Source organism: Apus apus, chromosome 2, assembly GCF_020740795.1.
Source record: "Apus apus isolate bApuApu2 chromosome 2, bApuApu2.pri.cur, whole genome shotgun sequence".
NCBI classification, from domain to species: domain Eukaryota; kingdom Metazoa; phylum Chordata; class Aves; order Apodiformes; family Apodidae; genus Apus; species Apus apus.
The window spans coordinates 71,701,979-71,721,649 of NC_067283.1; the positions used below are offsets into that span (position 1 = coordinate 71,701,979).

Consider the following 19,671-nt stretch of genomic DNA (forward strand, 5'->3'; position numbering starts at 1 on the left):
CAGAGCACAAAAACAATTGTTTGCAGAAATTTCCATTTTGAACACCATTTTAAGAAAATACTTTTATTTGTTGCTTGAAGTTAACATACAGCTGGCAATTACAGAAACTATTGTGCCCCACTTAGAACTCAGGTTGTAAAATGTTACAGTACCCAAGATCTACATGATACAAGGAAATAAGCTCCAGAAATAAACACAGAAGACTAATAGTATGTAATTACAGTGGCTCGCAGGCATAAGGCTGTTGTACAGGACAAAAAGTTTGTGTATAAAGAGGTAGTGGAAGTCAGCTCAGAAAATGTTGAATCCTTGCAAGTGAAGAGACATCAGATTTATTGCAGGATATACAGTCATTCTCTGGGAAGCTGTCATATTTTTGGAGGATCCCATAGGCTCTGGCCACAATCTAGGATCATACTGAAAGCACCTAAAACCCCTAAGTCCTGACACATTTTCAATATCTAAAATGGACCAGACTCTACATTTTAAAAATACTCTCTAAGCATATCACCTACAATCATTATTAATTTCTTCTCCTCCTCATTCAAAAGCTGTATTGCAAATTTTCTGCCTGATTACTGGAAGGGGTTACTTTTTTGAAGTAGCTTAATCCTTTCTCTATTAATAGATGTTTCTAAACAAATGTTATCTGACCTTCTATTTCACATCAGAACTGTGTAAACTCAGCTGTTCAGGAGCATGCCTTTTGTTGCCTTGAAGCATTTTATTAAGATATCTTTGAGAAGCAAGATTTAAGGGGCGGAATAGCTTTGCAGAAACATCCTAATATACATGCATAAGGAATGACTGGCTTATTATAAATTACCACAACAGAGCGCTGTCAATACAGAGAAAGCCATGCAAGGATGCATATGTGGTGATCCTGTGCTTTAAAAGGATAAGCTTCTTCAAAGAGTATTTCTATTTCTAGTCCAATTTCAAAACATTTTTTCTGCCTACAGTTCAGATTTTTCTAGTTATTAAAGATTATGTCAATCTCAAGAAAGAAAAATATATTACTCCTCAGTTTCTTTGTGGCCATTTTACTGGGAAAGGTGGAATCTCAGTCAAAGTTGCTAGGAATTCAAGACAGAAGCATTAACTTTCTACATCAAAATCCAACTAATCTGGGAGCAAAGTTTTTAACTACATCAAGATCTGGGCCGTAATTCCCAAGTTCTCTTTTATGGAGAAGCATATCTGCCAAGGAATAGTATGCTCCCAGTTGGGTTGTGGCGAATAAAGAAAAGGAAAGGATGGTCAGCTTTGAAATGCTCTTCAATAACCATGCAGAGCATAGCAATGCCAGCAGTGGCAGCTGCAGCTTCTGTGCCTTCCTCATTCACTTCTACAAAAGCTTTGTGGACAACTTTAGAGAGGAAGAGGTCTCGTGCCCCTGACATTCCAGACAAGTCAGCCTTGCCACTGTCAAATACATCCAACAAGCCCATAGCAGCTAAGTCTGATTTAAGGTCATAGCTTTCTTCAAGCTTAAACTTTGGCAAATGCACATGAACATCAGTAGAATATAGGTTCTCTGGACGTGTCCATTCCTGGAGCTTCTCTAAGGTAAGCTGCTTCTCCAGCTAGAAGTAAAAAGACAGACATCATTACATATCAACAGTGTAGAAATATTTCGTTTTCAGTAACATTTACAAGGCTTTATAGAGAACTGTACAACTACAAAGCAACTGTGCAAAAACGACCATACCCATGTATTTGATAGCTCCATGTAGATCAAACAGATGCTACTGAAATGAAGTTAAGTCAGTGCAGTTTTACTTTACAAAGTAATGCAGACATTTGCTTCTTGCCGCAACATACAGGAGGGAAAAATATGCAATGATAGCAACTAAACCCAGCCATTCTTACTGTTTAATCTAACTAAATGAAAGTACATAATTAGAAGCAAGTAACAAAAACAATAATCAGAGAGCTCAAGGAAGCCAATGCATTCCTGGTCGTTTAACACTCTCACTACTTTAAGGCGAAGAAATAAAAGGCTTTCAAAGGTAATGAAACGGAAGTTCTGTCATTAAAAAACATAAGCAAGGCAAGTTAATTCTCATAGTTAACTTTGTTTTCACAGTCTCCCTCATGGTTGGGTTCAGCTAGCAAAAGGACACATGCACTCAAGCTGTAAAACCAGAACACCCCTTCCTATTGCAGCACAGGCACGTACTCTTTATTGCAGTGCTAGAAGAGCACTGTCTAAGAATATGCTTGAGAGATAAGGGGCTCTGAGAACAGGGATATATAAAGGCTTTAATTCTGAACAGCCATTAAAGAAATGAATCCAGTAAATGACTGCATTAGCTTAGACAGGTCACCTTCTGCAGTCCAGTGGAGTCATCTTCAATGTCATCAGGTAACAGGATGATCATACTAAGTTCTTTTCCATCATAAGGCAGCTCTAGAACACGGAGCTTCTCGTCAGGGAAATACCCAAAAGGAAATTTCTTTTTCTGGTACATCATTTTTACTGTCTTCCTTTCATTCTGGGTGGATAAAAGGTACCAAAAGCAACAGTTGAGAAAATACTAATTTAAAGAACTGATAAGAAACAAGTACGTTCAAAATTGCATTATTGCAAAAACTCTTCCTCCAGTATATCAGGTGATTATAAAACTGTCTTGGTCAGACTCCTGACTGCCTGTTTGATAACATTTTCTTCTGAAGACAGAATGAGTTTGTATAATATTTCGTTCTCATTTGGCTTCTATAGCACAACAACAGAAAATAAATGTCTTCAAGTTGCTATACCTTTGCATTGTTTTAGCCCCCCAAAATGATTCTAAAAGTCAACAAAGATCAACTCCGTTCAACATAAAGCAGATGACAGAATACAGTATCTTGTAAAGCTGTTAAGAGAATATAGAACAAAATACGGGGCTTAACCAAAAAATGCAATCATTTTAATCCTGTTTGCCTAGCATCACAAACAGGCACAGTTCATAGCAGCTGAAACTGCTAGCAGGCAGAAAATCTGCTAGGCACAGGCAGGGTCCTAATCTATAAGTGACAAGTGACTCTGACACTATACCAGTAAGAGAGAGAACAAAAAGCTTGCTGAATACAGAAGAATGCTAAAATAAATTTTAAAAACCTTTGGGAAAAGCTGAAAACATTAATGCAAGACTTTCTAGATGTTGTTGTTATTATCATTAATTATTTTTTCTGTAAGCAAAGCTTCACTTTAGAACTTACATTATTTGACCTCTTCACTAGATATATACCACCGAGACATACGTGTATTACCTTATTTAACCGAAATGGCATGTCAGTAGTGTTGGCTTCTTGGAATTTCTCTGCCCAGTTCCCTTTGAAATAAATAGCGTTCACCAGCACGAGCCTGGTCATGCTGTCAACTGAGCCTTCAGACAGCAGATTAGGGATTTTGCCTGCAAAGGGAGCAGAAAAGGAAAGTCACAACCACGTCTTGTAGGAAGTCGATGGCATATAAAACATACATGAAGAAACTGATGCCATAGAAATACTGCAAATATAAAACACTGCTCTGTCCCTGCAATGAAGTGTGTTACTGTACCTCTTCACCAGACTTTTCAAGAGTACACACTACTATACATTTTATACCCTGTAATTTGATAAAAATACAGTCTTTTTAGCTTAAACTGTCATACCATACTCCATCATACAAGAACTAGAAAACACATTTAGAATTACTGGATCTAGAAATGTATATGTACACAGTATGGACCAGGACTGTCTAAAACAAATTCTCCAACTCATGAGTATAAATCTATGTTTAGGCATCTCTCTTATGCTCATCAGCTGGAACACAACAAATGGAAAAGTCTCAGGACTTATGGAACTGTTGACGTGTCTTGCTTGGGTATTTTCTGCTTCTGACAATGCACCAAGTGAATATCCCAGGGCAAAAGTCAACCGTTCTAAAGATGGCAAAGAATAAAGCCTATTCCTGCTCCCAAAGTACGAAACACTAACAGCTACTTCATTAACCAACATACTTTACCTTCTGTTTTCTCCTCTACCCACTGGTTAATTTCTTTCCTGGCTTCATCACAAGCCTGAAGAAAATCAACTGTAGCCAAATCCGCTCCATATAATTTCTGAGTATTAGTCAGGAAATCCTAGATTTTGGAACAATCAGAATGACTTGCAGTGCATGCAGATAAGGAAACATCTCTTGAAGTTGTAGACAAGGTGCATGTCAAACAGATTATCACCCACTCTGAGATGAGGCTCTAACAGGGCACTGCCTGGGGGGTTTCTGGGGATGAAGGTTGGTGGTTTTTTCCCTCAGAGTAAGCCTCACAGTACATCTGCCAAGTGTACAGCTGATGGGTGCTCACTGCACGTGTTGCAATATTTACATGTCATTCTCCCGAAACAGGCTCAAGCACAGCTAGGATAAAATAAAACTCTCTGAAAGAGGTGAGGAGAGGAAGAAAACACACAGCAGCCTAGGTACACACAAAAATATAATTCATTGGTGGGGAGGCATGTTGTTTAGGCATGTTGGACATCCCCTCCCAAATATATACAATGTTTTAAAAAATATTTAAGTAATGTGGTACTAAACCAGTGAAATCTTAAAATGCTGGTTGCAACAGACAGAGCCAGTTGCATCCTAAAAAGTGGAATATGATAGACGTGCCTAGAAATATTGCTACTTCATAAATACTCAAATAGCTCCATTTTCCCACCAGGTTCCACCACACCACCATGATCTGCCCCAGCATACCGGCAAAAAGCTGTAGGACTTCTCTGCAAAAAGCCGATTTGCCAGCCGTAAGAGATAGGGAGCATTGCTTCTGTTTATGTCCGTGGTCAGAGCCTGAAACCTTGAGTGAGTATCTTCAACTTCATCAAAGTGAAGTGTCTGAAATAACAGAAGAGAACTGGCTGCTGCTGTCTTACAAGAACATACATCTATAGGGTCGGCCTGATCCAGCAGCTAAGTAGGCTGAAGAAAGAGAAAAGAGGCTGTAAACTGCTGAGATTTCTGCAAACCTCCAAGAAGGAATTAAACTGTTTCTTGGTGCCACCCTACCTGTGACAGCTCCTTCTGTTAAGCTCCTGGTTTATACATTGTTGCAGCTGAAGCTGTTGATCATAAAACAGCAAGAGCTGCCAGACCACACTGATAGGGAAGACACTAGAGCAAAGCAGGGTCAAACCTAAAACAATGGACTTCTCAGTGGGGAAGACAGCTGTGAAACAGTCACTAGATTCAAAGGAAAGCCCACATTTTATCTCACTGAGTTTCTCGTCAGGCCTTGCCGCCCACAGCAACGCAAGCTGTGTTGTACGTGTGACTAGCTGAGCAAAAGAACCACAGAGGCAACTTAGAACAGGACCATGATCACAGACATCATTTCCTATATACTTGCAAACAGCCCTTGACAGTTATCAGTCACTGCCTCCCTGCTTAGCTAGGTTTTAATCAGTAAAGCACTATAGTATGGGAACATGAATGACTGAAGGTGACTGGGCTGAACACATTACTTCCCCAAAGTTCCTTTGTCAGTAGGTTGATCCTAGGTGGGGCTGTCAGTTTGGTTACATGACATATCCGATCAAAGTCTGTTTGTAGAAGTAGTGAGAAATCATTTTATTGTCTTACTCAGTAAGCACAGCAGCACTCAGCAGTATAAAACAGTTCCTGGTAAAGTGCAGAATACAAAGGTGAAATTATTCATTGGCAGATGATGACTGCAGTGAGAAGTGTCACACACCCTTTTCCACTTGCCTAACAAAGGGGGAAAATAATAGCGACCGAGTCCCTCCCATGCAGGAGGCCTCAGGGGAAACTGACAACCTCTATCTACAAACATCATTTTTGCAATTTATAACAAGTTTTTTAAAACTATCCTACTTAACTTAAGGCTATGATAAGAGTTAAGTATGTGGGCTCAACCTCTCTCTAAGGTATCCAAGTGCCTAAGATACTGATATTTAGGTAGCATCCTCATGTATTATTCATAGGTGTTATGCTTTAAACATAAAACTACATATTATTTGCGTTTCTTAAAAAAGACACAGTATTATTAATACTAAGCGTACCATTCTTAACCTTGTACTACAAAGAAACAGCTCTTTGTCTAAAGGTCTCAGTGAAAATTGCTGCTGGAAACTCCAGACTGATCAATTACTTAAATTAGTTTCCTTCTTCAAGAATTAACAAGTGAAAATAAGTTACAAACTAAGGGCCATAACAAATACAGAAAAAAAAGGGCTCTGGAAAAGGGCAAGCAGAAGGTGACTGCAGAAAGGTACCCAAGGAAAACCTCAGTGACCATAACCAAAGTCTTGTCCCAAACACATGAAATAATGCCCTTCTTTCATTTTCCTTCGTTTAAAATACAAGAATTTTAAATGTACATAAAATATAAAGCCAAAGAGACTTTTTTTTTTTTTACTAACCTTCAGCACCTGGGCCTCTGTATCACCCTTGGCCCCTAAAAGGACCATGGCCAGAGCAGCAGAAACACTGACAGGAGAGAAGAAAACATTTCCTGCTGGGTTGGCCTCACTAAATCTCCCAAGCAGATCAAGTGCAAATCGGCTGTTGGCATTACACAGGTTCTCCATGGTTATGGCTGAAAAATAAAAGTCAGTAAGGACACCAGGAAACACTCTTCAAAAACCTAACCTGACCTGACTTAAGAGTACTGGATTAATCTGGTTGTGACTGGGTACAGAAACAGTAAGAATGTCATTGTCAGTGCATCTTCATAAAAAAAGGTCACACTTGGAAAACCGTCTTTTTTTCCACAGAAATTGTATATCCCAGCCTTCTGTTCCACAGTAACTTTAAATACATCAAAGAAATCCTCGCCTTCTACCTTGAAGTGGGAAGTACAGGTGCTAGGAGGGCTGCAAGTTGGAAGTCTTTCTGTCTCACAGCCCCAGCATGCCCAGAGAGCTCGCTCACGCAGCTTCCTGCTCCCCCAGGTCCTCTACCCAAATCCTCCATGGAAAGCACTCGCTGCCCAAGGGAGATTTGGGCACCTCTCAGTAAGATGCCGTCTTCATGGCACGAACCGCGCCACAAAAAGCTGTCAGTCCTGCCAAAGGCTTAAAGACACACCTTCTGCGCTGCAAAGCACCGCGATTTTCACCAGCCTGCTCTGCCGAGAACAAGCGACCTACCTGAAAGATGCACCCAGCTGCAAACACACCTGAGTCCCAAGAGGGCTGAGCAGCCCTACACCCCTGTTAGCTGAAGGTGACCTACCAGGTAGGGAAGGCAGAAGGGAGAGCAAAACAAAGCTTCAGGGCTGACGCTGCGCAGCTGGAGCAGTGATTAAGTTTGGTGGGATGCTCCCTAAAAAGCCCTTGGAGTGGGGTGAAAGGTGAGAGGGCTGGGTCGGCTGCAAATGCCTACGCAAAAGACTAGTGGGTTGATGTTGTAAAACTTTCCTGCCCGCCCAGCTCAGATTCCTGCTCTTTTGTGATTGTTTGCAGCAGGACTTTTGGATTGGGCTGTTTCTAGCTTGTTTCCTCAAGGAGTTCCCTTTTAGACACAGGCAGTTGCACATCTGCAACCGGGGCTGGAGTGGGCAAGTTCCTGTTAAGAGTGCTGCCCAGACCCAATTAGACGGAGAAGTTTGCACCAGAATCTGGGTATTTCCAGCGCAGCCCTTCTACAGGAATTGCAGAACAACGCTATCTGCTCCCACTGGCTGGAGAGAAGAAACGCCTAGCATCCTTGCAACCTCGCTCTGCAGTAAAGAGATACATACACAAACCCCAGCCCTAAGGCAAATCCAAACCCGCACTTTCACTTTCGTTCACTCACACCAGCGCCCTTTGCAGGCGTTTCACTGAAACCACCCGATTTACAGCCCCCACCCCCACGGCTGCCCAAGAGGCAGCGGCCGCCCCACGCAGACCCCGCGGCCGCGGAGGGCTGGGGCACGGCCCAAGGGAAGGGAAAACCGGCAGCTCTTCGTCCCGTTACGGCCCCGCTCCTGCATGAAGCACCCGCGGCGGGGATCCCCGGCCCCTGCCGCCCCGCGGAGCCCCAGCACCGCCAAGGGCCGCTCGCCTGCCTACCTGCCCGGGCCGGCGCGGAGCGGTACCGAGGAGCCGCCGGGCTGGGGCGGGACCAGGGCTGGGAGCCTGCACCGGCACCCCGGGCGTGGCCTGGATCTCCCGGCGAAGGGCTGGGTTTACCCGGCGGAGAAGAGCCTCGAGGCTGCGCTCAAAAAGCCAAACCCGCCCACACGATCGAGGCACGAATGCGGGGAAGAGACATCAGATTTATTGCAGGATATACAGTCAGTCATTCTCTGGGAAGCTGGAATGGTTTTGGAGGATCCCATAGGCTCTGGCCACAATCTAGGATCATACTGAAAGCACCTAAAACCCCTAAGTCCTGACACATTTTCAATATCTAAAATGGACCAGACTCTACATTTTAAAAATACTCTCTAAGCATATCACCTACAATCATTATTAATTTCTTCTCCTCCTCATTCAAAAGCTGTATTGCAAATTTTCTGCCTGATTACTGGAAGGGGTTACTTTTGTTGAAGTAGCTTAATCCTTTCTCTATTAATAGATGTTTCTAAACAAATGTTACCTGACCTTCTATTTCACATCAGAACTGTGTAAACTCAGCTGTTCAGGAGCATGCCTTTTGTTGCCTTGAAGCATTTTATTAAGATATCTTTGAGAAGCAAGATTTAAGGGGCGGAATAGCTTTGCAGAAACATCCTAATATACATGCATAAGGAAGGACTGGCTTATTATACATTACCACAACAGAGCACTGTCAATACAGAGAAAGCCATGCAAGGATGCATATGTGGTGATCCTGTGCTTTAAAAGGATAAGCTTCTTCAAAGAGTATTTCTATTTCTAGTCCAATTTAAAAACATTTTTTCTGCCTACAGTTCAGATTTTTCTAGTTATTGAAGGTTATGTCAATCTCAAGAAAGAAAATAGCTTTTCAGGGACAACCAGTGATAGGACAAGGGGCAATGGATGCAAACTGGAGCATGAGGTTCCATGTGAGTATCAGGAAGAACTTCTTTACCCACCCACACCCTCAAGACAGGAATGGGGGGAGGGGTTGGAGTTTGCCCGGTGGGACAAGCTCATCGGGGGCACCCAGCTTAGCATGTCTCTGTCCTCACTCAACACGAAGGTCACAGTCATCTTCCTCCTTCCATGTAGAGATGACCTCGATCTGGCCACCAGCAACACAGCCCACCCCTCCTGCCCACCTGGCTTCAGGGTCCAGGACCAGCCCTTGAAGGGGAGTTACAGGTGAATCAACCGCTGGGCGGGTTCCCCAACCCTGCCCATGCTTTTATTTTCTTCACCTGTGACAACCATGTCACTGTGCACTGAATTAAGCACAGGGCAATCAAGCACCACCTGGATGATGACCTTCCAGCTGTGATTTGGAGCTGTACACAAAACCAGAAGGAACCTTTGAGCCCTGCCCAGAAAAAACACAAGCACTTGGCTTTGGACCCCTTTGCTGTGAAGGCTCTTCACTGCAAGTCCCTGTAAGGCCAACCCCCAAACTTGACAGCAACCCAAGTGAGCACCTCAAGTCTGCAGTGTTGAGAAAATCCAATTTTTAAGCAGCAAATTCCAAACAAGCTAGACAAACGATAAAACAACAGTTTTCTTCATACTATACATAAAAACATAATTCATGGTTGAAAAAAGAAACAAACCCACATCATGTGAAGTCCTTTTATTATTTCAGGAACAGAAATAGTACAACAAATCACTGCATCAGGAAAGCTATTTCAGCTATGCCTTTGGCATTAACTAGGTTTCAGAAATTATGAATAGGAAAATTACAGAAGAGCAAAAAAGTAAAGCTTTGTCATTTAAATACTGCATAGGCACCATAAGCTTTTTCACTACATTCTTTGTTAAAAGGCTAATCAACTAGGTGATAAGTAATAAACCCAGGTGTCCTGTGGCGGAAAAAAACAACCAAACAAACAACAAAAAAGCAATGATCCTCATCCCTTGAATACCTTGTAAGGACATTTGGTACAAAGACATACTTTTATTCCCATTCTTGCCTAAGTGCTTGCACAATTGATAGCCAAAAAGCCCCATTTACTCAGAAAGCTTAGCAACACTTGAACAGGCTGCCAAAAGACTCCTATCATCTCTCAGGAATGTAGTAAGATATTTAATGGATGATTCTGGGAGGAAAGAAAAAGAAAAAAAGAAAAAAAAAAGGAGAAGGTGTAGGAAGAAAGAAGTGGAAGGGAACTAAAGATGAGCTCCAGCCTCACCATAAACAAAGTTAACTTCTTCCTTTCTTATGACATGTCAGTACCCAACTTGCTGCCTAGTGAACACAAAAGTGAAGTGCAACTGGGACTGCACTCCAGTTCAACATCCCGCAGGAAGTGGGAGGTTTCTTTTGTCAGCATCAAGTTGGAGACCTCTGAATCCAGGGCACACAGGATGAGAAAGTTGTTACAGATGGCAGTTGCTGTGTATGTCTAAGTGGCTCTGTTATTCAAGCCTGAGATGAAGACCACAGAAGCTGGTTCAGGCACAGTTGAAAGAGACAGTGCAAAAAGAGCAGCCCTATTCTAAAGAAACCGAATGTTACTGTGCTGGCAGATCTTCTGCCAAATATCCCCTTTTCAGGGAGAGCAAAATCTGCCACAAAACAAAATGCTGGAAGTTTTGTTGTGCCGGATGAAGAAGAGGAAGGGATGATCAGCAGTGAATTCTGGAGTGATCATTGCACAGCGCAACATCATCACTGCGGCTGTGGCAGCAGCTGCTTCCGTGCCTTCTTCATTGACTTCCACAAAGGACTTGTGAACTACCTGAGAGAGCAGCAGCTCACTGCCAGCTGACATTCCTGAGAAGTCTGCCTTCCCTAAGTCAAATGCATCAGGCATTCCCATGCTGCTCAGAAGGGGTTTCAGATCATAATCTTCTTCCAGTTTAAATCTGGGTAAAGACACCCTCACCTCTGTACAGTCCATCATTTCAGGATTGATCCAGTCTATCAGCTTCTCATACGTAAGTTCTCTTTCCAGCTAAAGAAAAACCCAAACGTTACATAATTAAAATGCAAAGAGAGTAAGTTTTACAAAGCCAAAAGTGGCTATTACTGCATTTGTTTACATAGTGCATAATAAGCATTTCTTTTTCAGGATTGAGAGGGTCTCAAGCCCAAATCCCAAGTTATACTTCTCACAAGAGACTACGGCCACAGCTGAGATCAATCCCATATGCTTTCTGGTAGATAGGATAAGTATCAGTCCTTTCCATATAAAGTCTGCTTTTATAGATCATGCTAGGCAGGGCTTTTTGCATTTTTATACCTGAGAAGTAAAAGCACAGAGGAACTGCCTACAAGGTCCCAAGGGACCTGAACCCAGTTTTTCCGTGTCTTAACCACAGGATCCTCCTTCAGCTTGACACTGATGAAAAAGTCTGCTCACAAAGCCCTTTGCAGTCAGTGTTTGAAAGCCTTACTCAGATCATGAAATAGCCAAAACTCCTATCAGAGGAGATGCCACATTTTCCGGTGAGCCTGTTTCCAGGTGATGGGCCACAGACAATTTGCCAGCTGTTCAAAATGGAAGATCTATGGGACAAGCTATAGGACTTTGTAAGAGCTCCCCCATATCCCCCCTCACCATATATGGTGCTCACCATAATCACAGCTAAACTCTGCTGCTGAGGAGGGTCAGGTCTTCTTCCAGAGCTTCTGGCTAAGGAGCAGCACTCAGCTTGACCATCAGAGATACAAGGAATGCAACCATTTTTGGGGAAAGGAGGTGTGGGACATTTCAGCTGGTGTTGAGCACCAATGACATAGTGGCTTTGGAACTGAACGACAGGTCTAGATGCATTACCAAACTCTCTTCCCTGGAAGGGTACAGACTGTCTTTGCACGTTTAGCTCAACAACTTACACTTTCCAAGCCAGTGGATTCATCCTCAATTGCATCAGGAAGCAAGATGATCATGCTGAGTTCATTTCCAACATAAGGGATCTCAAGGATTTTGGTCTTGAAGTCCCCAATATAGGTCATGTTAAATTTATCCTTCTTGAACATCATCTGCACAGGTTTCGTCTCTTTCTGAAAATAAAGGTAACTCAACAGTTCGTGCTGAGCTATCACACTGGTCTCAAAATACAAAGCAGCCATACAGTTACTGAGGGCTTTTTTTTTTTGAACTTGACTAAAAATCACTGAACACACAGTGTATATATACCCCACCACCATCTTTTGTAAAGCATAAGAAGTGAGGATCCCTGAGATTTAACTTTTAATTACTCATGTAGAAATGTCTGTGAGGTTTCCTTGAAGGCAAAGAGGCAGGGGCAATTAAGAACTAGTGAGATGCACTAAATAGAGCTGGTGAGAAGCAGTGCCTGTGTTCCTGGCTTTAAAATAACACAAAATAATTTCAAAATAGGTGTTTTCATTTTCACACCACATGGCTCCAAGTACAATAAAAAAAGAATACTTTAAACTTCTACTAAAAATGCCAAGAAAATGAGAGTATTATTTTCTATTCTTGAAAGTCACAGACAGTAAGAAGGGGAAGGATTTTTCATAACAATTTAATTCTGTTATCTCCTTCCATCTTCACATGGAGCATCAGCTACTATTGTGTATATCATTATTTCCTCCTTTTCATTAGATAGTTTCATTGTTCTCTCCCTTCCACTCATGAGATAATCATGCAAGCAGTTTTTGGTTTTTAAAATAGAGCCCATTGAGACAATGTCCACAGAGAACATGGCAGAAATTATTTTGCAGCAGCAAAGACACATGAAAAGGATGGAGAAGAAAAGGAAAGGCCACACAGCATGTGAAAGTCATCCCCATAGTCCTAAATAGTGCAAGAGTCGCAGAAACAATGTCACAGGATGTGAGAAAGGCTAGGAGCTTTAGGATTTGAAAGTAAATTCTTGCTCCTGGATAGATTGTAAAATAACTAGCTTAAAACTTTAGTTTACACCTGGGATTTCTAATTGCTCATTTGACCCTAGCCACAGACTTCTGCAACTCATCAGTGTCTAGGCATTGGTAGGATTTAGTGTCACCAGGAAAGAGGTGTGCAATTGTTTGTGTACCCCCAGTTTTAGGTTCTGTACCTATGTAGAGGACGACCTCTCTCAAACAAGAGGGGTAAAGGAATAAAGAGACAGAATGAAATAAATACTTTAACAATTAAGTTTCTAGTAACGATGTGCAATTTAACAGAAACTAAAAGAGCATTCATAGTAAAGGGAGGGGATATAAGGTATTTCATACAGCCTACTCAAGGTCACTCTGCGTGAATTATTTTTTTCCTTAGAGTTAAATGTATTCATTTCAGAGCACTTCAGAGTAAAAATGTATTGTTAGCATTCTATCACATCATACCTTGTTAATATGAAATGCCATTTCTTCTGTTCTCTCTTTGTCAAACTGATTTTCCCAGTTGCCTTTGAAATAGATGGCATTCACCAACACAAGTCTGGTCAGAGGATCAATAATCCCCTCCACCAACAGATTCTGGATTTTACCTTTAAGATACATAGAAAAAAAAACCAAACAAATTTTATCAGTTTGACATGTATCTAATAATCATCTAACATAGGAGCTACTCTGTAATTAATGCACAAGAGATAGGAGAATTAGGTACCAAACAGAGCAAAAGCTCAATGTTTGGGTTTGGTTTTGTTTGTTTGTTTTTAATTACACTCACCTTCAGTTCTTTCCTCTACCCAGCCATTTATTTGTTTTCTGGAATCCTCTGAAGCATGGATGAAGTCAGTCTGTTCTAGTCCAGCATGATAGGCTTTCTGACTTGACTCTATAAATGACTAACATGGACATTCAGAATAAGCTTTTCAGTAAAGTATTTTACTGTCATTCAGCCACAGATAACTTAAAATACACCCAGAAAATCTGCCTGCTTTCCTCCCCCAGCTTCATATAGAGCCACTGAAGTTTTGTCTGATCCAATCCTACTAGGTTTCATACCACTTATTCGAACTAGGAATTCTCCACTTTATGTTTTCAAATGGCTTGTTTCTTATGCTAGAAAGTTCTACATAACTGGAGAAATTGAGTGGCTAGGTTTTGAGGGTTTTTACTTCAGTGAGAGAATATAAAATTTACTGAGCTTCAGACTACATACATTTCATTGTTAAATCTCCCAGACCAATAGAAAGCTTTTAGTTCAAAAGGGAAACTTATTTTTCTTAGAGAGGGAAAAAACATACATTTTCTCTGATTTAATATTACACACAAATGATAAGTTTTAGAGTACAATCCAGGTAGTTTTTTATCTATTAGACAAATGAAACACTGGCATTCTTCACAAAAAGAATTACTGTAAATCACTCCAGGGGAATTAAAAAAAAAAAAGTGTCTTACATCATCTTGCCTCTAGGGAAGCATCTAAGCAAACATGTATAGCACAACCCTATTACCCTCATTTAGATCTCCTGATATGGAAAACCTTAAAAGTCAGGTACTTCTTTCAGTGTGTTCTCTGGATGACTTGTATAACAGATTAAAAATGACACAATACTGCACCCCTGCTGAAAAGCAATAACAATTATTTTTTTAAAAACATATTTATGATTGAGGGAAAAAAGTTACATGAAATATTTGTTCCACAGCCAAAAATATTAATGGACTATGGAACCCTGAAGATTTAGTCTGACGGATTTTACAGTGCTTTGCACTAGTTATGCATTCAGATCACAGGCTATCTAAAAGGAGCTTCTCCGCAAGTTCAGATACTAGGCTTTGGCACAATTTATCACATTGGTAGGTCTCAGCCCATAGAATTTGGAAAGTAAAGCCCAAAGCTTGCCTTTGGCCTTCAAAGGAAATAGGTAGCAAGTACATTAAGCTAAGAAACACCACAGATGGAATAGTTACTCACTGAGAGAAACTCAAGTGTCTTTTCTCCATAAAGTCGGTTAGCAGTTCTCAGTATGTACTTGCTGTTTGGATCATTGATTTTAGAGAGAAGAGATGCATACTCATTGTGAACATCCTCAGCTTTGTTCAGAGAAAGTACCTGTAGGAAGAAAAATATCCTCAGCAGAGTCCATGTCTTCTCTAAATACACTTGCTTCAGTACAATTTAATTTTTTAAGTGACTTTTGGGTTTAAAAACTATGACTTGAAGCCAAAAGATTTTTCATCTGGAGCTTTCCATGCAACTCACATATGATACACTCAGCTAGATGCTGTACAAGTAATAAATTAGGGTACAGAACAGTCAGCAGTATTTCGTTTCCTTCACTCAAGCCAAGTATTATAGTATCACAGTATGGTTGAGGTTGGAAGGGACCACTGGAAGTCCCCTGCTCCAAGCCCCCTGCTCAAGCAAAGCCACCTACAGCTTGTAACCCAGGACTATGTCCAGATGGATTTCGTATTTCCAAATATGGCAATAGCAGAATATAATTTTAGAAGAACTTTTCCAGATTTACATGTAAACAAAGTATTTATACTCCTCTTCCACCTTGCAAAAGAGGCAAACATCATAACTAAAATGACTGGTTCTACATTTAGTACTGTTATTTGCATATGTAAAAAATACACAAAGTGGTATTTGCCACCTAAGCAAGTTGAAAAAAATTAACCAAGGTGCAACTACCACTTTGACATGCATGTAGGGTAGATTTAGTTTTCTTTCTATTTGCCTGGTCATGTTTTCAAAACATCTGTAGTCTGATACAGAGTCCAAAGACGATAGAAGAAAGTATTTTATGTTGCTAGAGACTCATGAAACCTACAAAAAACCCTGGGTACCTCTTAATGAAATACTGAAGGAGCACCTGTCTCAAAAAAATCAAACCACAAAAAAACCCCACAAAATAAAAAACAGAACCTCCTCATTTCATACCAGACAGAAGCTCCCCCTATAGAAACAGGTACTGCTTATGTACATACCAAAGATCGATCTCCGCTCTCCAAGACCAGAATGACAACAACAGTTTGGTGTAAACACAGATCACAGAAATAATACAGATTTGCTGTTGATATGGTTGCAAAGTAAGTGCCCTACATTTATTTATACATACCTTTGCTATCTGGGCTTCAGTGGTACCTTTTGAACCCAACAAAATCATAGACAGAGCAGAAGAAATACTAAAAGGAGAAAAGAATACATTTTTCCTGCTTTTGTTCTCACACAGCTTTCTTAAGAGGTCAAGTGCAAAAGTGGTATTTGCTGCACAGAGGCTCTCCATGGTACAGAGACTGCAAGATAAAACACAGAACAAGAATGGCTCAAACTTATTTGAATAAAAATGGAGAAGTTATTCCCGTCCTTTACATTTCTCTCTATGAACCACACAGCAAATTAGGCTGGAAAACGATCAACTCACTGAAAAAACAATTTAGTGAAACAAGCAACTTAAATCCCATACCAGGCACCTGAGTTATTTTAGGTATTTATCATTTGCTTTTCTATTTCAATCCCGTATCTGCAACAGACAACAATTCCCACTGGTGTCATTAGACTCTTCACTGGGTAAACAATACTACATCTTTTCAGATTATCATATAAAACAGTACTTCAGGATTTGCTGAAAACAAGTCACTTATTACTTTACAGTTATTTGCCCATTCAGGAAAACCAGAGAAAAAAGTTAGGTATTGGAACAGCAGATTTATAAACTCTTACCTTCTCTATCTATCTTAAGGATCACCTTCAGCTTAGTTGTATGCGTGTACGCTGTGTTTTCAACCAACCAGCCAGTCTGGTAGAAGTCAGCAGAATGACTTGAACTACAAGATTGGAAAAGAAAAAAAGTTATTTAGTCAGCATGACAGATTACTGTTATTTCCTGTTGTAGTACAAAGAAAAATCAAAGTCCATTTCAGTTCCATTTTATTGCCTAACGCACGGAAATGGACACAATAAAAAAAGGCGCCTGTAGGTAACTTTATGATACATGCTCACTTCAACATGCATAACTTGATGCCCGTCATACTCTACATATATCAGCTACATAGGCAGTTAACCTACCTGGAATTAAACCACACTGCTATAAAAGAAGCAATAAATACTAGAACGCTGAGTTAACCACAGGTAAGTGTCACCAGACATAAGATACCAGCTGGCAGTAAAGGTTTCTGTGTTTCACTTCTTCCTTAAGGCAGTGCCTAGTGTTGATATGTTGCTACAAAATACAAAACCAACACCTATTTCATATTACTGATTCACTATCAAACAAATAGGTTGGATAAAACAAGTTTTTGCCTGCATGACTCTCCACCTAAGAAAGTTTCTTGCTAGCAGCTCGGCAATGAACAGTAGTTAACCTTCCTCCCCTTTCTCTTCTTCCATTAAAAATAAAAAAGTAAGCTTAGCTGGAAACAGTCCTCCAGTTCTGTCTGAAATGAGTAATCTAAGCACATGTATTTTATGACATTAAGTAGAAAGTACTTAGTATTTTCAGGTCATGTTGGTTATAGCGAAGACGTACCAGAATTTTGCTACTATTTTAATACCTGCCCAATTGCTAGCAATAAGGTTTTTTCGACCCAGGAATACTGACAGTAGCAAGCAGTATTACATAGAGTTACACAGACAAGAATTTAGAGATAGAAGGATGCAACTCACACTACTTGCCTACCTGAAAAATAGTGCATTTAACAAAACTGTAAGTAGTATTTCAATGGCTGGGACACAAGCCTACGAATTGCACCTCTACGCTGTACCTCTGTACAACTGCTCTCTCTGCAGTTCATCACCAGCAACTACTGATACCTTTCTCATCAGAGCAGTTCTGGAGACAACACAGAATGACTGCACTTAAAGGAACAAAACCCACGCAAGGGCACGTTTCTCTGTCGATCGTCAACTGTTTCCTGCAAAACCCTCAATGATGAGGGGGTTTGTCCACAGCAACTCATTCCTCACACTCTGTTCTCCCTATGGGCTCTGCAGGTTAGTGCTGAGGCTCTTGTATGGAGGTTTCTGGATGCCTGTGTATTCCTGCCCCTGTGAATGTGAAGCATATATTCTCAGCAGCAGACATCTATGCTTAACAACAGTCTTTACAGACAGACTGTACCTAAAGAGCAGATCCACACTGCAGTGTCTCTCCCAACTATCACTTTTGCCATGGGGGAACCTGGCCAGAGCAGGGTGTAGCTGCCCTCTTGCCTGTGGCCCCAGGCAAACAGCCCATCAGGACTACAACTTGGATTAGCACCTGGTGGATGTAGATGCCTCCCCAACTCACCTCAGAAGCATCAGTCACAAGCTGACTGTTTCGAATACAGCCGGGGCTGGGGGTGGGGAACTGGGGGTGATGAACATCAGGCAGCGTCCCCCTCCACGGAGGAAGCTGCACCTGGGGCACAGACGCCCCTTTTCCCATCCCCTGCACCAGAGCGTGCTTTCTTGCGGCCAAAGTGCGTCATTTAGGATTCGGAGAGCCGGGAACGACATTGAAACACCTGCCCAAACGCCTCCGGGCCAACAGCTTCCCAGCTTCGCACCCCTCCAGGGGCAGGAGGCAGATGCCAAACCCCCCGAGGCCGCTCACCCTCACCCTACCTCGGCCCCCTCTCCCTCAGCAGGAGAGGGAGCAGCGGGGCAGCGAGCAGCCCCACAGCTCTGACCACGGCCCCGCACCCAGCGCTCTGCCGCCGGCCAGGGCGCAGGCTGGGGAGCCGGAAAGGTGCAAAAAGACCCTCCTCCGCCCCCCCCCTCCCCGGCCTTGGCGTCGTGACACACGTTAAGCCTGAACCCTCCTTCCCCGCGGCCCCCCCCCGCGCTGCCACGCATTAAAGGCGTCCCCGCGACAGCGCTGCGGCTAGAGCTGGCACGGAGCAGAAACCCCGCCGCGAAAGTAATCGTAAAACACACAGCCACGCAGCTTCTGCCTTTTTTTTTTTTTTTTTTTTTTTTAAGCAACGAAACAAAAACGCACGAACAAATCCGAAAAAAAAAAAAAGGCGCAGGACTGGGGAGCCGGAGCCGCCGCACTCACCCCGCCGGGCGCCGCGCTCCCTTCCTGCCCGCGCCCTGCCCTGCCCTGCCCTTTTCCCTTTCCCCGGAAGATTGCAGGGCCGAGGGACAGGGCGGGAGCCCAGCCCGGCCCCGCCCCAGCCGCGCCCCGCACTGCGGCCGGCCCCGCAGGGCAGCCCGGCCCCGCACGGCAGCCGGCGGCCATTTGGCCCTGGCGGCGGGGATGCGCCCTGCGCCCCCCGCACAAAATGGCCGCCGGCGCCGCCCCGCGGAGCGGCCGCACAGCGGCCTTTCTTGCGCCTCGGTAGCTCCGCCGGCACCGGGTCGCCGCGGCCGGTCTCTTTCCACCTCTGCCTCCCTCTTGCGGCAGAGCTGACGGGCAGCACCAGCGTTGCCCTGGACGGAAGTGCTGTGTTCCTGGCGGTGGGGAGCTTCAGGGCTTTGCCTTTCCTCACGGAGCTGAGGGTTTGGTTGAGGCAAGACGGGTCTCAGAGAGGCGGTTTTTTTTTAAATTTATTGGGTTTTTGTGAGGAATTGGTGGAGTGACGTGAAGCCGGTTGAGGTGAAATTGGGAGCTGGTGAAGACTTTCAGCAGGGATGTGGAAAGAAGGCAAGGGAGTGTCCACCAGCCTTGTCTCCATTTGTGAGGCGAGGACCTAATAAAGGGCTGGAAAACAACAGGCTAGAAAACTGCCTGCTCTAGGCTGGGGTTAAGAGCTAAGACCACATC

At 42.7% G+C, this 19,671-nt stretch overlaps 1 protein-coding gene across 1 annotated transcript; it reads right to left on the reverse strand.

The window, feature by feature from the left end:
• Nucleotides 1-47: 47 nt before the first annotated feature.
• On the reverse strand, nucleotides 48-18,639 carry LOC127380775 (uncharacterized). Its single transcript, XM_051610253.1, has 15 exons — nucleotides 18,211-18,639; nucleotides 16,644-16,747; nucleotides 16,039-16,216; nucleotides 14,889-15,026; nucleotides 13,698-13,815; nucleotides 13,373-13,515; nucleotides 11,909-12,076; nucleotides 10,631-11,024; nucleotides 8,044-8,190; nucleotides 6,409-6,584; nucleotides 4,727-4,864; nucleotides 3,995-4,112; nucleotides 3,259-3,401; nucleotides 2,331-2,498; nucleotides 48-1,586 (listed from the first exon to the last, which is right to left on the reverse strand). The coding sequence occupies exons 3-15, from the start codon at nucleotides 16,204-16,206 to the stop codon at nucleotides 1,185-1,187; spliced, it is 2,421 nt and encodes an 806-aa protein (XP_051466213.1). The 5' UTR covers nucleotides 16,207-16,216; nucleotides 16,644-16,747; nucleotides 18,211-18,639; the 3' UTR covers nucleotides 48-1,184.
• Between the last annotated feature and the right edge of the window lie 1,032 nt (nucleotides 18,640-19,671).